The sequence below is a fragment of the Mus caroli genome, chromosome 4 (assembly GCF_900094665.2).
Source record: "Mus caroli chromosome 4, CAROLI_EIJ_v1.1, whole genome shotgun sequence".
In the NCBI taxonomy this organism is placed as follows: domain Eukaryota; kingdom Metazoa; phylum Chordata; class Mammalia; order Rodentia; family Muridae; genus Mus; species Mus caroli.
Genome location: NC_034573.1, coordinates 109,832,656 through 109,851,340, shown reverse-complemented (window position 1 = coordinate 109,851,340; position 18,685 = coordinate 109,832,656). Strand labels below are relative to the sequence as shown.

General features: G+C 43.9%; 1 protein-coding gene across 3 annotated transcripts; it reads left to right on the top strand.

Annotated features, from left to right (window-relative positions):
- The first annotated feature begins 561 nt into the window (after nucleotides 1–561).
- On the top strand, nucleotides 562–17,193 carry Ybx1 (Y-box binding protein 1). 3 transcript variants are annotated; one of them, XM_021159847.2, is made up of 8 exons: nucleotides 575–1,038; nucleotides 1,438–1,501; nucleotides 9,894–9,927; nucleotides 12,187–12,276; nucleotides 12,612–12,914; nucleotides 13,793–13,875; nucleotides 16,001–16,278; nucleotides 16,808–17,193. In XM_021159847.2, the coding sequence occupies exons 1-7, from the start codon at nucleotides 879–881 to the stop codon at nucleotides 16,245–16,247; spliced, it is 981 nt and encodes a 326-aa protein (XP_021015506.1). In that variant the 5' UTR covers nucleotides 575–878; the 3' UTR covers nucleotides 16,248–16,278; nucleotides 16,808–17,193. The 3 variants fall into 3 exon arrangements, with proteins under 3 accessions (XP_021015508.1, XP_021015506.1, XP_021015507.1); XM_021159848.2 differs by having other exon boundaries at nucleotides 602–1,038; nucleotides 16,013–16,278; XM_021159849.2 differs by lacking the exon at nucleotides 12,187–12,276 and having other exon boundaries at nucleotides 562–1,038.
- Nucleotides 17,194–18,685: the final 1,492 nt, after the last annotated feature.

Sequence of the window (18,685 nt, the reverse complement as noted above, 5' to 3'; positions counted from 1 at the left end):
TTCCACCATCAGAAAGCAGAAACTGGCAAACTACTTCAATCCCCAGTCAATAGTACATGCGTAATAATGAATGAAGGTAGGAGGAGGGCTTCAGAGAGAAGGCAGCGTGTGTTTTACAGTGTATAAAAATAAGGATAGCAATCCTTGTCTACAGTGCTTAGTTTATAAAGACAAAAAAACCCTAACATCCAATAAATGTGAGGCGAAATTAAATCTGATTTGTGGCCAGTATGAAATACATTTCCTCGGACGCCCGGGGGAAATGATCACCCCCGCCCTGAACACGCTGAGTCGTGGCAGCTCCAGCGCCTGCGTGGTCCCTCCAAGGTGACTGGATCACCAAAAGCCTGACCCATTAAGGAGGCCCCGGCGTTCACCCAGCCGTGGGAAGGAGCCCCTTCTAGAAGGCCGGAGTAGGCCCGGCAATCGCGGCCCACGTGCGCGACGAGCGCAGCCCCGTCTAGGGACGTTCCCTCTGCGCGTCCTCCCGGTACTCTATGGTGCTCACGGCCGAGGCTCTCATTCTAGTTCCGGTCTCTATGGCGGCGGAGGCCGGAGAAGCTGTGGGTCGGGCGAATTAGTCGCTAAAGATACCAATGAGGGCGCAGGAGCCGCGGAGCGTGAGCCAATAGGCGCTAGAGACCTGGTCAGGTGGTGAGATGGACAACGATGCCAGCCAATGAGGGAGAACGAGGGCGGGTCTATCGCGGGGCTTATCCCGCCCGTCCCGCCATTCTCGCTAGTTCGATCGGTAGCGGGAGCGGAGAGCGGACCCCAGAGAGCCCTGAGAGCCCCACCGCCGCCGCCGGCCTAGTCACCATCACACCCGGGAGGAGCCGCAGCCGTCGCCGCCGGCCCCAGTCACCATCACCGCAACCATGAGCAGCGAGGCCGAGACCCAGCAGCCGCCCGCCGCCCCCGCCGCCGCCCTCAGCGCCGCCGACACCAAGCCCGGCTCCACGGGCAGCGGCGCGGGTAGTGGCGGCCCGGGCGGCCTCACATCGGCGGCGCCCGCCGGCGGGGACAAGAAGGTCATCGGTGAGCGCCAGAAGGGACCGGGGATAGGGCCGCGGGCCGGACCGTTAGGCGACGCGGCCCGAGCCACCGACTACGCGGCCGCCCCTCCCCCCCGAGGCCCGCGGCGCGCGCACACCGGGATCTCGCCGCTGCTCCGGCCGCCGCCGCCCCTCCCCCGCGCCCACCCGCCCAGGGACCTCGTGCTCGGGGTCCCCGCCCCGCCGCCTACGCAGCCGGAGGAGCGCGGGCTGCTTCCCCGGCCCTCACGTGCTCGCCTCCCGGGCGCACACCCACCTCGGACCCGCGCTACCCAGCGCACCCACGTGTGCGGCGAGGGCGGCGGCCCGGGCCTGCGGCTGGATCCTGGACCGACTTCCAGGGCCAGCCGGTGATTGGACGTTGTTGTGCTTTGTTTTCCAGCAACGAAGGTTTTGGGAACAGTCAAATGGTTCAATGTAAGGAACGGATACGGTTTCATCAACAGGTGAGATGCTGGGGTGGAAAGCTCGCGTCCGCCTCCTGCATGGGCCAGAGCCACGGCGGGCATGACAGGGTGGGGGATTGGGACCCTGTGTTTCTTCCTTGGGTGACGGGATTAGCGGGTCTGTAGACTCGCTTTGTGTTGCTGTTAAGTACCGATCTTGAGCTAGCCTCAAAAAGCTTTGGCACAAAGCAGGTCAAGGCAGGCGCGTCGCATGAGCCATGCCTTAACAGTTACCTTGCATCAAACTGAGGCAACTCCAGGCTAAGCACGCTTTTAACCTTGACACCCTTTTCTGCTTTGAAATTGCTATGTAAGAATGTGACCCGCTAATTAACATACAGGTGATCTTTCACCTTGTTAACCTCTCGGGGAACGGGATTTGACATGTCAGTTGCCTAAGATGTTATCTGTACTGTAAGGTTATGTTGCCTTTGTTTAGACTACTCGAATATTCAGTCCACTTAGTACCTCGAGCACATTTCCTATAGACCTTCTGTAGCCAAAGAGGGCTCTTCTTATTTGTCCAAACGACGAGTAACGTATCTGAAAGGAAATGGTTCTTCCTCATTTTTTATTTCTCTTACTTCCTTGTCAGGGAATCACGCTGATCAAATCAATTTTTGTTATAGCTTGCTGGAGTGGCCATAAGTCCTTGGGAACTTAGCCTTCGTTGTATTTGGCTTAGAGTTGTAAACTATACCTTCATAGATCCAGAGAAGGGTTTGTAGACGGCGGTGGGAAGTGCAGGCGCTGCCTGCACTCTGGGCTCCCTTGTGAGCCCGGCATCTTTTTCAAGATGGCTGCCAAGGCTAGTGCAGTTGCATGGGTGTAGAGCCCCGCGAGTGCCAGCAGCAATCCTGGCCGTACAGCTGTGATACTTGGCGCCATTTCAGCATTTTCTCTTACATGCTCGCTTAGAAGGCGTTAAATAAGTAGATGGTGAAGAGAGCGCTGCAGAGTGGCACTGTGCTTGTGAATGGGCAGCTATAGGCTTTTAAAATAACGGAGCGATGAAAAGCATTCGCTGATGAACCACACACAGTCGTAGAAACACTCAAGCAAAAGCGATTACAATCACTTAATGGGCTGTTCTCTACAGTTGCAATTAGAGGGAAACATTTTGTTTTTCCAGACTCTAGGATTTCTCCTGTCACAGGCAGTTTGCCTTTCTGACCCTGTGTCGTGTCCGTCGTCTCCCCCCACCCCCCAAGTGGGCTACTAGTGAGCAAAGAAAAAAATGTAAGGCTTTGGTGCTTGTGGGGTTGATTTCCTGGTGGCTTTTAAAGTGGTCGTTATTCCTGGCTTGGTTAAACTGTTCACCCTGATGGTCCCAGGTGATGCTGAGATAGTCTGCTCTTACCCTCAGCCCATTAGCTAGCTAGCCCTCCTTAGCAGCCCTTCCAGTTAGGTAAATTGTGGGTTTTGTATGTGTTTAATACATTTTAATATATGTCTGGGCTTGTCACACTTTTTTGAGTCAGTGTCTAAGATGAGTATACCTCAGTTGTTTTATATTGTACATTATGTAGGTTACAATCACTGACCATGTCCTTAATATCAACTTAGTTGATCATCCTTCTGGGCAAGTTAATGTAAATTGGCTTTTGATGACTCTTTGTTAGACTGCCTTAACCTCAATTACTATTTAACTGCTTAAACTGTGCTTGTTTTTAGGCAGGCCATTATGTTAATGCTGTGGTTTTTAAATGAGATACACTGTAAATTCTGGTTCCTGTGAACTAAAGGTTTGTCCTAGTTAAGAAAAGTATAGGGTATGAAACAGTGGAAATAACTTGACTCCAGAGGTGGTCAACCTGTGTAAAATGGGAGATTCAGTTATTGCAATGCACTGAATTCTGGATTATATATTCTGGGTTCTTTAGCTATTTTATAAAACTACATGGAAGATTTCATTTCTGCCTTTAGAGAGAGGTTTGTTGACTGGTGAATTCTTACAACTTGGTCATAAATCTTTGTCCTAAGGCTTTTCTTTTCTTTGTTTTCTTTGGGCGAGAGTGGGGGGGTGGGGGTGAGATGGGATTTCTCTCTGTAGCCCTGGCTGTCCCGGAACTCACTTTTTGTAGACCAGGCTGGCCTCGAATTCAGAAATCCGCCTGCCTCCCAAGTGCTGGGATTAAAGGCGTGGGCCACCACTGCGCGGCAGGCTTTTATTTTCAAATGCTGGTTTTATTGTAAATTTTTCAAATAAAGGGACTGTGGATTTAACTCCTTTGACTTTGGTATAGAGTGTCTAGTGTTCTAAAGCCCTGGGTTTGAGCCAGAGCACTGCATTAAGAAAGCATGGTGATGCATGTAATCCCGGGAGTTGTGCTACTTAAGTGAGTTGAAGGACCGCCTGGGTTACATAGTAAGACACTGCCCTCACTGCCGACAAAATGTTAAATGCCTGAGGTGGTGGCACATGCCTTTAATCCCTGCACTCAGGGACAGCCGAGGCTCTGCAGAGAGACCCTGTTTCAAAAAACAACAAGAAGAACCATAGAGGCATTATAATCTAGGAATTGAAAAAAATCATTTATCACTTTTGTATACTGTGTTGAGAAAAAAAAAGCATGTAACTTAACCTACGTGCATCCCTTCTGCAAATACCTTTCAGCTTATTAGATGTAGAGAATGGTTCTTAATCCTGGAACACTTGATAGGCGAAAAGCATGAATCAAGAACATTTTTCAGCTGGGCGTGGTGGTGCACGCCTTTAATCCCAGCACTCGGGAGGCAGAGGCAGGCGGATTTCTTAGTTCAAGGCCAGCCTGGTCTACAGAGTGATTTCCAGGACAGCCAGGGCTATACAGAGAAACCCTGTCTCCAAAAACCAAAAAAAAAAAAAAAAAATTCAATGGTATGTATGTATTTTTTATGGTGGGAAAAGTCGGGGTTGGGATTGTGGCTCAGTGATGGGATTAGGCATTCAGAACACCACAGAGGTTCGGCTTGTCATCTCAGCCTTTACATAGAAATCTTCCTTTCTCATCTTTCTCTTTGAACCAGTCTGTTACTTAAACGGTTGCATGCATGTTTGTGTGTGAGGGTATATCTGTGCTATAAGCACTTGTGTGCAGGTCAGAAGACAGACTGTGTCTGAATTTTACATGCTTTCTGGGGGCTTGGACTCTGTTGTCAGGCTTGCCCTGGAAGCATTTTCTCCAGGTGAAGCCATCTTCCCTGGCCTATGTGCATAACATAGACCTTTAAACCCATGGTCTAAAATAAAAGATTTATGTCTTTAAAACTTAATGCTATCAGTGTTAGTCTTCCTTTGGGGGCCCTCCCTTTTGGGGTTTCACTGTATGTTAAGTAGTTACTGCAAATTAACAATGGTATGAACAGTATTCAGGGTTTGTTAAGTGATTAAGATTTTAAAACCTTGGAGACCTAAGTACTGTTCCATGGAAACACAAGTTTGAGTGATTTGTCCTAAAACAGGAAGTAGTAGGAGCAGGATTTGAACTTATTCTTCTCGAGTATTTGTTCAACAACTGTTGTGTTGTACTCTGAAAATAGATCCTAGCCATTTTCAGTTTGGAGCTTGTCCACTTGGTTAGGTAATTTCTTAGGGTGACTGACTATTCTTAGCTATTTAAAGACTTTGTACGTGACCTACACTGGAGTCTTTGTTTCCTGACACTAGTCCTCAGGTGTGACAGGTTGCCTACCTTTTATTATATTCCAAAGGGCCAGGAGTTGCCATGAATTCTGGTTTAGTGTGCAAGTCAGTCAGCTTTGCAAAGTAAAAACTTGTTTATTGTCCCATGCTAAGAGTGAAATGCAGTTGAGGAATTAAAGGAGAAAATATTGGACCTCTTCCGACTTTGAGTTTTGAAGTAATAAGGAAATGTGTCTTTTCAGGGAGTTGGTGAGATTACAGATGTGTACCACCAGACCTAGTGGTGTCACCTTGGTTGGATTTTTTTTTTTTTTGAAGACTTAATTACTTTTACACTGTGGCTGTCTTCTTCAGAAGAGGGCTTTAGATCCCATTACAGATGGTTGTGAGCCACCATGTGGTTGCTGGGAATTGAACTCAGAACATCTGGAAGAGCAGTCAGTGCTCTTAACCACTGAGTCATCTCCAGCCCATTGGTTGTTTGGGTTTTGGTTTTTGAGACAGGGTTTCTCTGTGTGTTTTACTGCTTAGCTGAAGTTCCACTTTGGTGGGATGGGCAAGTGTCTTGATTTTCATACTCTTTAGTCACCAACAGGACCAAAGGTGGCACATTAAACAATACAAGAAAGCCCACTTGGCCACGGCCATGAAGACCAACCCCTTAGAAGGTGCTTTAAGTGCCAACGCAATTCTGCGTCCAGCTCATCAAGAGGAGCAAGAAAATGACAGCTTTTGCCCAGTGATTGTTGGTTTGGCCCAAAGGATGATGCAGTGGTGGCATTCCTAGAGTCCAGTCCGTGCATCTCTTGCCCCTGTGGGAAAGCAAGATCAGAAGCATAAATAGTTATTGTAGCAATACATTTTTATATTCCAAAAAAAATTAGCGGAGTATATTATAATACTGGCAAAGCTTACTTTGTTACAGTGACCTTGGTAAAAATGAACATTTTTGTAGATTGGAAAGGTTTTGACCAAAATTTCTTGGGCTTTTAAAGTCATTTTATTTCTATCTCAGAAGTTCTTAACATGTATCTACTAAAATTGGTGTTTCACAAGAAGACCTGAGGACTCCTTGACTGTGTAAGGAAGGGACTTGCAGAAGTTGACGGAATGCTGGGGCTCTTGGCTTGCACACAAGACAAGCTACCTGCATTAACTGACCTTCCATTTTAAGATGACTGAAGTCAACTTACTCAGTCACTAACTTGGAACTAAATCCTTGAGTTGTGGTTCTTTCCCTCTTTTTGCCAGGTAGAATCATTTGCTCTTAAAATGTTATAGAAAGAGCAGCGAGTACATCGGCAGCCTCCTGTGTTCCTTACACTGAGACTAGCTGGAGTTAGATGTCCTTCAGGCTTGTCTGACCCCTTAGTCATCTACGGTCCTGTCTGAGAAATAAGTCTGCCTAGAAAACAAGTAAGGAATTAAGTGGGATTTGTGATTTTAGGGTAAGCTTCAAGGCTTGGAATTGTAGTTCTAATAAGATGTGGAGCAATTTGTTGAGAATAATCTTCTATTATTTAGGGCAGTAATGTGTGTAAAAAAGCACTTCCTAGGTTACTTGGTGTTTGTCAATTCCTGGCACCACCATGGATGGTTTGCTTTTAACTTTAAGAACCTCGTTGGTAATTGTAGGGAGCTAGAGTTTGAATGATAGGTATCCAAGAAAAGGTTTAGAGGTTTAATAGAACACTCAGCATATTTGCCTAGTATGTGGCACAGGCAGTAATAAAAGGGGGAAGCTGCATTCAGTGCTGAGAACAAATTGCCACAGGTTATATTTCAGCTCAGTGCGTGGTGAAGATGGTAGGTAGGGATTAATGATGTACCTTATGACCAAATTGTGAGATTAAATGGTGTGTAGAGAACACCTAGTATAATGTTTACAACTTGATCTCTGTGTGCATCACATGTTTGCCTGGTGCCCACAGAGCCTGTAAAAGGGTATTGAATCTCCTGGAGTTGGAGTGTCAGTTGAGTGTAGGTGCTGAGATCCAAGCCAGGCTCCGGCCAGAGCAAGTGCTTTTAACTACTGAGCCATCTCTGCAATTCCAATAGTGTTCCCTCTGTCCTTTTAGTAAGTTGATTTAATGTGTTCCAACCAATGCTATTTTTGCTTGGGTGAAATCTTACCTTAGGAACTGTCAAGTTTTCTTCCTGATATCTACATGTATATGCTTTGTAAGTAGGCTGGTCTAGTCACTCCTAATAGTTTGTTTGTGGTATGTGTTTTCATTGTTCTCTGTCTTATCTACAAAATAAAGTATTTCTTAGGAACTAATACTGCCTTACTGCCAGCATTATCCTTTTTTTTTTTTGGTTTTTCGAGACAGGGTTTCTCTTTATAGCTCTGGCTGTCCTGGAGCTCACTTTGTAGACCAGGCTGGCCTCGAACTCAGAAATCCGCCTACCTCTGCCTCCCGAGTGCTGGGACTAAAGGCGTGCACCACCACGCCCGGCTGCATTATCCTATTTTTAAAGCTAGATACATGACCCAGCAGCAGTAGTTTATTGTGAATAAAAAATACCCTCCATGGAACAGTGGATTTAAAGCATACTCAGTGGGTGTTTGTTTGTTTTGAGACAGGGTTCCTCTGTGTATGTGTGTATATATGTATATGTATGTATGTATGTATATATATATATATATCCCTTACTGACTGTCCTGGAACTCACTCTGGTCTTGGCTGACTGCAAATTCAGAGATCCGCCTATCTCTGGCTCATTCCTTATTTTATTACATACTTATTGGGCGATTGGAACATTTGGAAGTCAGAAGACAACTTGCAGGAGTTATCCCTGTGTGGGTTCCAGGAATCCAATTCACATGGTCAGGCTTGTCAAGAAAACAACTTCACTTGCTGAACCATCTTACTGGCCCCATCATTTTAAATAACATTATCAAGTCAGCAAATATGGATGAGATGGTACAAGCCTTGAATCCCAGCACTTGAGAGAGATCTCTAGGTTTGACCTAGGTCTGCATATTGAGATTATCTGTTCAAACATACACAAGCAATAACTAGCTGTTTTAATTAGGTAAAAAAAAATTGTTATTCACATACCTAGTTTCCTTAATATAAAAACCTAGTAGGCTAGTGATTCCTGGGAGGGGGTGTTTGAGATGATGTTTGTTTGTGTATAAGCCCTGTCTGTTCTGGAACTCCCAGGTATCTATCCACCTGGCTCTGCCTCTCTCCCTGCCACTGCGCCCAGCCAGGATACTGAGTCTTTAGGTATCATCCAGCAAGTCTGGTACCACTTCTACCCCTGTTAATTCTTTTTAGACTTGTCTACCCTTTACCTCTGTCAGTATTTGCTGTGATTTAGAGACTTTGAGTTTGAAGTAGTCATTTGCTGGAGCAAATGAAATTAGTGCTGTTCTTGATCCTATCCTTGAGGTGCCTTGTGGAATTGCAGATGTGTAGACGTCATGATCAACTGTTGCTTTGTGTGGGGTTTTGTTTTGTTTTGTTTTTAAATAAAGATTTGCAATTGTTCATTTGGTTCCAGCAAATTATTTTGTGATAATGTATCTATTACTTTGTGGTCAAAATTGAAGTCATTTTGTATGAATTCTTTGCATGCTTTGCTTATTAGCAGTATGCTACTAGTGTCTTTGGTCATTAAATTAAAATATTAGAACTAATACTGAGACATTTCTCTGGCTTACCAATAGTGACGAGGGTGGAGTGGATCACTAAAGGAAAGGAAGTCAGTGCTTCTGGTTCCTAATGAGTCCTCGCTTCCAGTTTCCAATTAGTTTCTTCCATTTTTGTCCCTAGAAAGACAGCCTAAATGTCTTCATTGGGTGGCCCTTCGGTCTAAGACTTGGTCAGTTCCTGTCTGAACTTTGAACTTTGACCTGATTATTCAAGTCAAAGCTTATTCAGATGGTCCTTACAGTCAACCACTATTCGATAAATTTTATCAGACCACAATGTAAGACTTGGTCTGTTTTCCTGGTAAACCCCTGTAAGTAATCCCAGCCAATAATGTGGAAGCTGAGGCAGAGCTCAAAAGCTCAAGATCAATGTGGACTTGAAACTATCAAAAAATACAAAGTTTTGCTGATACTTGACAATTTTTACTTGCCTAAGGATAGTGAAGTGTCTGGGAAGTTAAAGGGAGTGTGTGTACTGTTAGAAATGGTGTTAGGCCCACAAGTGAGCGGTACATAGCTTACATTGTTCTCGGTTGCATTTTCTGGAGGTTAGAAATGGTAAGGAGGAAGTGGAAATGACTATTCTGTTAGTAATGCTGGCTGTAGATTAAGGTGTACTAAGTTATTGTTAATGTTTAATAGGGCAAGGACTGGGAGAGGCATTGCTTATGGACTTCCATACTTGAATTATGGCTCATTTTTTACATTGCCTTAGACGTGTTTCCTTATCTACAGGTAGTGAGTGGACTTATCACTGTAACAGTTTACTTGAAGCAGAATTCATATAGCTTGTTTTTTCACTGTGTCCCTTTTTTCTTCCTCCCTCCCTTCCTTCCTTCCTTCCTTCCTTCCTTCCTTCCTTCCTTCCTTCCTTCCTTCCTTCTTTTCCTGGCTTACTTACTGAAGATGTGAAATCTTGTTTACAGTGTTCCTAATGTCACCCGTTCCACACTCAAGTCAAAAATTACTTTCCACTTAATCATAGACAGCTAGGAACTGGGAGGAGATTGAGGGTGTCCACTGGCCTTCTTGTTTTTAATCAGTCTTGTGAAGTGACACTTGGCACTCCCTTTCTTCACTTGCTATTCTCTTCTGTCTTATAGGAATGACACCAAGGAAGACGTATTTGTACACCAGGTGAGTGCTTATATAGATTCTCTACACTTCTGACTCAAAGCTTATGAGAAGAAATGGGTGCCTGTTCTCAGCTTTGCTAAAGCTTAAGTCCAAGGGTGAGGTCTTGTTCTGAATCTAAGAGAGTAGTACCATGGTTAAAGTGTAGAGTGGAGCACTGTGTTGGAGAGAGCCCACTTAATTTTAAATAAAATGTTGAATCTGTTCAACTGATGGAGCTCAGCTTTCATACCTGTTTAGACAAATACCCACCGTGAGTTTAACCCTGACTAGTGTTTGAACACTTGCAGGTGCTGTAGAGTCAGTCTGCCTTACTGAGGGGGAATCTTTGTGGGGTAGAGCTATATATAAAACAGTTCCGTGTTCTAAAACAGCAGGAGGCCAGCACCATGAAGGCAGGTGTCATTTGTCCTAAAAGCACTTTAAATGCTTTCTGGTTTCACCTTTAAAATTGACTAGAAATTTAAATCCTCACTAGTGATTTAATATTAAGTGAAAAACATTGCAGCCAGGTTGTGATTGGTCAGTAAATAACTTTAATTAACTGCCAGTGCTTTTGAAGGGGAAAACTTAAAACTTAGCCAAACAGAAACTGCATTTTGAGTAGAAGAGTGACTGGACATATTGAGAAATTGAGACTTATGTTAAAGTAAGATGACACTGCTGCTACATGAGTGCCCCACTGTGCCCAGCAAGCTTGTCTTCACATGAAGTGGGTTAGAAAAGACATCACTGGGACTGGGAGTGTCCACTTACATTAGAAGTTATTGTAAATTTTAACCACTTTTTTTTTTTTTTAATGATAGAGATTAAAAGGCCTAGATTCAGAATCTGTACTCACCAGCATTCAGATAGCTAAGAGCTTGGGTGGCAGCATCCTCCTTAGAAGTTAATAGGATAGTTAGCATTTTGTAGCTCTAGAAATGAGATCCAGAGGGGAGTCCCTGTATAGATTCTAGTATATTTAAAACCCTCTGGAATATAAGTATGCAATCATTTACATTCTAAATGTAAATTAACTGCTCATCTTTAAAAGATGAATGTCCTTGTTGATAAGGTAACTTTTACCTTTCCGCTTATAAGCTGAAAATAATAAGCAGACTTGAACAGACAGGCAACAAGGCTTATTATTAGTCTTACTGCCACTGGCAACCATGAAAGATTAGAAGGGGCTAACGATGAATACTAAATGTTTGGGGATTTTAATGCATGCTTCTGCTATCCCCTATGACTGCAAATAATTGAGAGTTGGCTACATAGAAAAGGTGTGAAACTACGGCAGTTCAGATGACAGATGAGATCAGTTATTTGACTCAACTCACCTAGGCGCATTATACCACAGTGTCACCAATATGCTTTCCTACTTATTTTGCAAGTGGTTTCAACATGGAGTTGTTTTTGGGACTTGGATGCTCAGGTCGTGGTGGTGTATCAAGTAGACTGCAGTTCTGGGCACCGGAGCTTAATTGGCCTCAGCTTTGTTGGTTGTCCTGCCTCCTCTGGAATGGAAATGCATGAGTGATCCTGTAATGGATACTGCTGTGATGTGGAATGAACATGGGATTTGGAGTCCCAAGACCTGGATTTAGAAAAGTTCCCCTGCCACTTAATAGCTGTGTGACCTTGGGCACTTCATAATTTTTTAAAGCCCTATAATGTAAGACTTAACTGTTTTCTGGGGAGGTAATAACCAACAGAGAGAACTACAAAGAGTGGTATAGATACATGTGAAACGCATTTCCATGGAAGTACTCATTATAGACAGGCTGGAAGGGATTTTGGTTGACATTTGTAATTGAGTTTGATATATAGTCAAGGGACAAGAGTTGTTAATGGTCAGAGTTGAAGCATGTCAAACTAAACTCCCCTGTCATCTAAACTGGCCGTGTGTTGGGCTAGCTTCTGCTATTAAGTGCAGTCTTTGGGGGATAGATGGAGGCCTCATTTTGTTCCAGGCTTCATATGTGATGCTTTTCCTAATAGCACCTTATTTTACACATTGTTGTGTTTGTCTTGAGTATTAAATTACTTTTAGTTTTGTAAATCGTGGTAAAATGCTGGGGCCTTGTAAGATTGGAGTCTTTTGGTTGAGGTTGGGGGTATCACTGGTCCCTGCTCTCCTAAACTATTGACAGTTTGGTCTTATGTAAAGCAAATATTAAGTATATATCCAAGGTAAAAATGATGTTGACGCTGGTACATTTAAAATGAAAAAGCACATTCTTCTCCCCTGTTAATCTATTTTTGGACTGATGTTACTAGACTGCCATAAAGAAGAATAACCCCAGGAAGTACCTTCGCAGTGTAGGCGATGGAGAGACTGTGGAGTTTGATGTTGTTGAAGGAGAAAAGGTGAGGATGCTTTATGTGTAAAGGTTTGACTTCGGTATGGAAACCATGTGGAGATGTCATCCGTTAGGATGGTGGCTCTAATTGGATGGATGGTGTGTTCTGGTGACCACATGAACACAGGTGCATCGAGCCTAATGTGCTGGCTGCAGTCAGAGAGCAGTCTCTGCAGAACAGTGAGGAGCTGATGATGTAGCATTCCCATGCACCCTTTGCCCATGTACACAGCCTCCACTTTGTTTTCTCTTGGGTTTGGTTTTTCCCCTCCCTGTATTTTGTGAAATTTATTGAATATTTGTATTTCCTTTGTTATTGTCAATAAATAATGACTTTTGTAGGGTGCGGAGGCAGCAAATGTTACAGGCCCTGGTGGAGTTCCAGTTCAAGGCAGTAAATACGCAGCAGACCGTAACCATTATAGACGCTATCCACGTCGTAGGGGTCCTCCGCGCAATTACCAGCAAAATTACCAGAATAGTGAGAGTGGGGAAAAGAACGAGGGATCGGAAAGCGCTCCTGAAGGCCAGGCCCAACAACGCCGGCCCTATCGCAGGCGAAGGTTCCCACCTTACTACATGCGGAGACCCTATGCGCGTCGACCACAGTATTCCAACCCCCCTGTGCAAGGAGAAGTGATGGAGGTAAGTGCCAAAAAGTGAAGAGGATTGACACTGAGTGTAACAAGGGTTTTGTGTGCTTCTCCTGGGAATTGAACCTAGGCTCTGAGGATGCTAGGTAAGGGCTCCAGGCTCCTTGTTAGAGCTTTTGAGAAAGACAGTGTCTTGACTGTCTCCTGGAATTCTCTCTAAAATTGCCCTGTTAGCCACAGAGTGTGCTTTTGGACCTCCAGGCGTCTAATAATTATGGTGCAACCATAATTATTAGATGTCTTGTGCTCAAGAGTTGGAGTTTACGGGGCCTAGCAAATACAGAAGTGGATGCTCACAGTCAGCTATTGGATGGAACACAGGGCCCCCAATGGAGGAGCTAGAGAAAGTACCCAAGGAGCTAAAGGGATCTGCAACCCTATAGGTGGAACAACATTATGAACTAACCAGTACCCCAGAGCTCTTGACTCTAGCTGCATATATATCAAAAGATGGCCTAGTCGGCCATCACTGGAAAGAGAGGCCCATTGGACTTGCAAACTTTATATGCTCCAGTACAGGGGAACGCCAGAGCCAAAAAGTGGGAGTGGGGGGGGGAGTATATTGGGGACTTTTTGGATAGCATTGGAAATGTAAATGAGGAAAATACCTAATAAAAAAATTAATTCTTAAAAAAGAAAAGTTGGAGTTTAGCTGGGCAGCGGTGGTATGTGCCCTTAACCCCCAACACTCTATAGGCAGAGGTAGGTGGAACTCCTGACTTGGGGCTAGCCTGGTCTGCATATGTGAAGTGCCAGGACAGCTAGGGGAGGGGTTATGTAGAAAGACCCTATCTCAAAATAAAAGTTTCAATTTGCCCATTTGGGATTTTGTTGTTGATCCAATAGACTTTAATTTCTGATGTTTTCCAGGGTGCTGACAACCAGGGTGCAGGAGAGCAAGGTAGACCAGTGAGACAGAATATGTATCGGGGTTACAGACCACGATTCCGAAGGTATGGTCCATCATAACCTGTTTGTGTTAGGTTCTTCAGCCAGATGTTACCCCTCTCTCCAGCATCGTGCCTCTCAGTCTTTCGTGAGTTAATTCTTCACATTCTCTCTCTTTTTTTCCGGAGCTGAGGACCAAGCCCAGGGCCTTGCTAGTAGGGAAGTGCTCTGGCTCATTGTCTTTATTGAAGTGAGCAATCTCTGAGGTGTATTATTTGCATTTTAGCGCTGCTTTGTTCTTTATTTTTTAAATAAGAGTGTAGAATTGCAAATTTTCTATTCTTGAAAAGGTAGTAGTAGTTCAAACAACAGTATCTAAAGCATGCTTAGGAGAGAAGAAGGTAAAGTTGATCTCACTGGGAGGTGTCTGCTACCTGTCACAGCATATGTGAGTCGATCTGAACCCTCCTCAAGTGTAGAGAGTACTGTGTAGCTGGTATTTTAGGTAAGGAACCACTGGGCTAATGGAAGGAAAGCTTCGTGTGCACTGGGCTTCAGAGGTTATAGCTATGTGTGCCTCTACACATGGAGACTAGTAAGTGGCTAGTGTTTCCACCCCACCCAGGATTTGGGATTGAATCCTATGTCCACTTGTCTGGTGAGTACCCTCCTGACTCTGACCCTCCCACCCCCAATTATGTGTGTGTGGTTTTTTTTTGTTTGTGTGGGGTTTTGTTTTTTGAGAAAGAAGGGGGAATGAGAATATTTAAGTTGCCTGAGCTGCCAGCTTCAAACTACCAGCCTTCCTGCCTGGTCTCTTGAGTAGCTAGAATCAAAGGCCTTTACCATGGCACCCAGTGTGACCAGTACTCTATGTTGGTTTGATTTTATTTTTGAGGCAGTGTCTCGCCTGGTAATTCTGGCTGGCCCAGAACTCATAGAAATTGCTTGCCTTTGCCTCTTCGGGGCTGGCATTAAAAGGTGTGTGCCCTCATGCTGCCCCGTGTGTTATTCATTTGTTTTGAGATCAAGTTTTTATGTAGCCCTGACTGTTCTAAAACTCTCTGTGGGCCAGATTGGCCTCAAACTCAGATCCAGATCGCCTGCCTCTGTCTAATGTCCCTTGTTTTTAAGATTATCAGGCACCTTTTGATGGTTCACTATAGTTGGTTATATATTTCTTAGATTTATTTTATTTGTATGTTTTGTTTGCGTGTATGTGTGCCTTAGTCAGGCATCAAATCCCTTGGTACTGATGTTAAGAATGAGCAGGTAGTTGTGTATGCTGATATCTCGGGCAAATAGTTTTTGGTGTTTTTAGTTGTATGTCTGCCTTTTATAAAGATAGATATTGATCCTTTTTGTTTTATGATTTTTGTTTGTTCTATATATGTATGAACGTTTGCCTGCATGTAACTGGTGCCCATGGAAGTCAGAAGAGGTTGTGGGTTCCCCAGAAACTGGAGTTAGGGTTGATTGCGAGCCACCATGTGGGTGCTAGGAATCAAACTCTGAAAACAAGTGCTCTTAACTATGGAGCCATTTCTCCAGCCCTTGAATTAGTTTTATGGTAGGTAAAACATTGTGCAAGCTTTAAAGTTTGCACAAAGTAAAGGGTTTTCTAACCATGCCACAAATTGGTCACTTCTCAATTGATTGCTTGTCAGTTTAAGTGTTTAACAGTGGTAAATGAAACATGGTGCCACTCATGTATAAGTACATGGTGAGAAAATACTAATTTTTTGTTCATGAACAAATAGGAAATATTAAGACCCGTGGGAAATATAGCTCATTTTGATGGAAAGGGTACTGATATCGGTAAAAAATTAGGTCAAGGATTTCAGTGTGTGTTAAATGGAAATGAGAGGTTTAAAAGTACACAGTAGAAGAATAGTTACTGTCAAGAAAAGTCCAGTCAGAGGGAACCAGCATGGTTCTGTTTCCAAGCATTTGAGCAGCTGATTCAGCTTTATTGATCTTGGTTAATATGAATGAATGAATGAATGAATGAATGAATGAATGAGAATCTACTTATAAACTTGGCTTTTGAGAGTAACTTAGATTTTTTGCTAAGTAAGCTTGTCTGAAAGACCACTTGAATAAATGGTTGGTGCACCCAGGTACCAAATATTACTTGTGGTAAGGCTGAGGGAAGGAAAAAAGCTGTTACTGTTTTCTGAGATTATGTAGCATTCATTTCAGGGGCCCTCCTCGCCAAAGACAGCCTAGAGAGGATGGCAATGAAGAGGACAAAGAAAACCAAGGAGATGATACCCAAGGTCAGCAGCCACCTCAACGTCGGTATCGCCGCAACTTCAATTACCGACGCAGACGCCCAGAGAACCCTAAACCACAAGATGGCAAAGAGACAAAAGCAGCCGATCCACCAGCTGAGAATTCGTCCGCTCCCGAGGCTGAGCAGGGCGGGGCTGAGTAAATGCCGGCTTACCATCTCTACCATCATCCGGGTAAGTAGGCACCCTTGGCTTCCACTGCACTGAGCTACAGTGCAAAGAAACTGGCAATAATAGATTAAGATAGGCCATTTTATTATAGTGTTGTGCACTCTAGCACAAGTTAGACAAATGTACTTTTTTGATTATGAGCTGCCTACATTCTGAATCAATGATAAATTTTGGCAGAAAGCTAAGCAAGGTCTTACTTCCTATGCTTTGAAGACAGTGTTGAGAATTTTAAGGTTTGAAAAGTAACCTTGCCAGGTTTGGTAGTGCCCACCTTTAATCCCAGCACCCACACAGAAGGCAGGCAGATTTCTGAATTTGAAGCCAACCAGGAAATCTGAGGTCTGTCAGCCTACTTTAGCTTAATTTGACTTTACTAGCGAGTAAGACTTTGTTTACCTGCTCTGGTTCTGGGGTTGCCATTAAGCCAAAGCCAAACAAAGTGGGTAAAATGTGACTGCTAGAGTGCCAATTCTAGAGTGTGGTCCACCAGCTAAAGACTTCGGGATGGTAATTAAGAGTCTTTTCTTTGCAGTTTGGTCATCCAACAAGAAGAAATGAATATGAAATTCCAGCAATAAGAAATGAACGAAGATTGGAGCTGAAGACCTTAAGTGCTTGCTTTTTGCCCGCTGACCAGATAACATTAGAACTATCTGCATTATCTATGCAGCATGGGGTTTTTATTATTTTTACCTAAAGATGTCTCTTTTTGGTAATGACAAACGTGTTTTTTAAGAAAAAAAAAAAAAGGCCTGGTTTTTCTCAATACACCTTTAACGGTTTTTAAATTGTTTCATATCTGGTCAAGTTGAGATTTTTAAGAACTTCATTTTTAATTTGTAATAAAGTTTACAACTTGATTTTTTCAAAAAAGTCAACAAACTGCAAGCACCTGTTAATAAAGGTCTTAAATAATAATGTCTAGTTTTGTCATAATTCAGTACTCTCCCACTTTGGGATAACAGGTAACAGCAGTAGTAAGCAGTCTGTCAGGAGGGCTGTAAGGCATCAGCTGTAGCCATGTGAGTGGGGTAGAGAAGCTTTGTGGGGCCGGGCTGGTCTGGGGTATGTCCCCTCTAGAGAAGCTCTCTGTAAGTAAGTAAGTAAGCACTCTGGCATCGCACTAGAGAACTGCTGCTGAGTGGACACTAATGGCTGCTAGTCCGCCGTTAGGCCAATTCTTTGTAGTAGAAACTAATAGGAATTGATGGGACTATTAACATAAACACACAGAGACTAGTGTTAGCTCATACCAGCCATGGTGACTGCTGTAAATACTCTGTCAAGAGCATAGTGAAAGAATTCCTGGGTAAGATTCACAGGTGTGAGTTTATTGATAACAGACAGTATGTTGATTGTGTTTAATGAATTTTCTAGGTACAACCATGAAATGACTATACGTGCATAGACCCCCTTTCAGGTCATTTTACATTAAAATAGTAACAACAGCTGAGTCACCTGAGAAACATCGAATCTGGTAGTTTCTTAGTCCTTAAAGCTAGGTGCCTCAGCGTACCTCCTGCCAAGAACCTGGAAGTTTCCTGGAGAGCTCTGTCTTCAGTTCAGAGTAGAAGCTTGCAAGTATGTCTTGTGGTGTTGGGAAGAGTCGAGCAGCAGAGCAGCAGCAAGAAGGCACCTTCTTTATCTGGTTACTGCCACAGTTTGGGATGGGACTTCCTATGATAACAATAAAACATGAAAAGAGTAAATGTAATCCTATCCTAACTAGAAAGGAGAATGACCCAGGGTCTTTCTCCACCATCCCCCCCCCTCCCAGATTTATTATTACACATAAGTACACTGTAGCAGTCTTCAGACACACCAGAAGAGGGCGTTGGATCTCAATTACAGGTGGTTGTGAGCCACCATGTGGTTACTGGGAATTGAACTCAGGATCTCTTGAAAAGCAGTCAGTGCTCTTACCCGCTGAGCCATCTCACCAGCCCACATACCAAGCCTGGATGTGTGATAGAAACATACATCCAGGCTGGTATGTTGTTGAAAATTTGTGTCACAGACATGTGGCTGCTGAAGTTGATAGTCAAGGTCATAAATGGTAACCAGAGAAATATGTAATCCAAAAGGGAACTCAGACTCTGAAGTTAAACCATCAAAGCCAAAGATTGAGAACGTTGCTGTGGGCTGGACATGGTGCCACCGATCTTTTTTTTTTTTTTTTTTTGGTTTTTTGAGACAAGGGTTTCTCTGTGTAGCCCTGGCTGTCTTGGAACTCACTTTGTAGACCAGGCTGGCCTCGAACTCAGAAATCCACCTGCCTCTGCCTCCCGAGTGCTGGGATTAAAGGCGTGCGCCACCACACCCGGCTGCCACCGATCTTTAATCCCAGCATTTGGGGGGGGGGTAGAATTGGGCAGACCTCTTAAGAGTTTTGAGGCCATCCTCAAGTGAG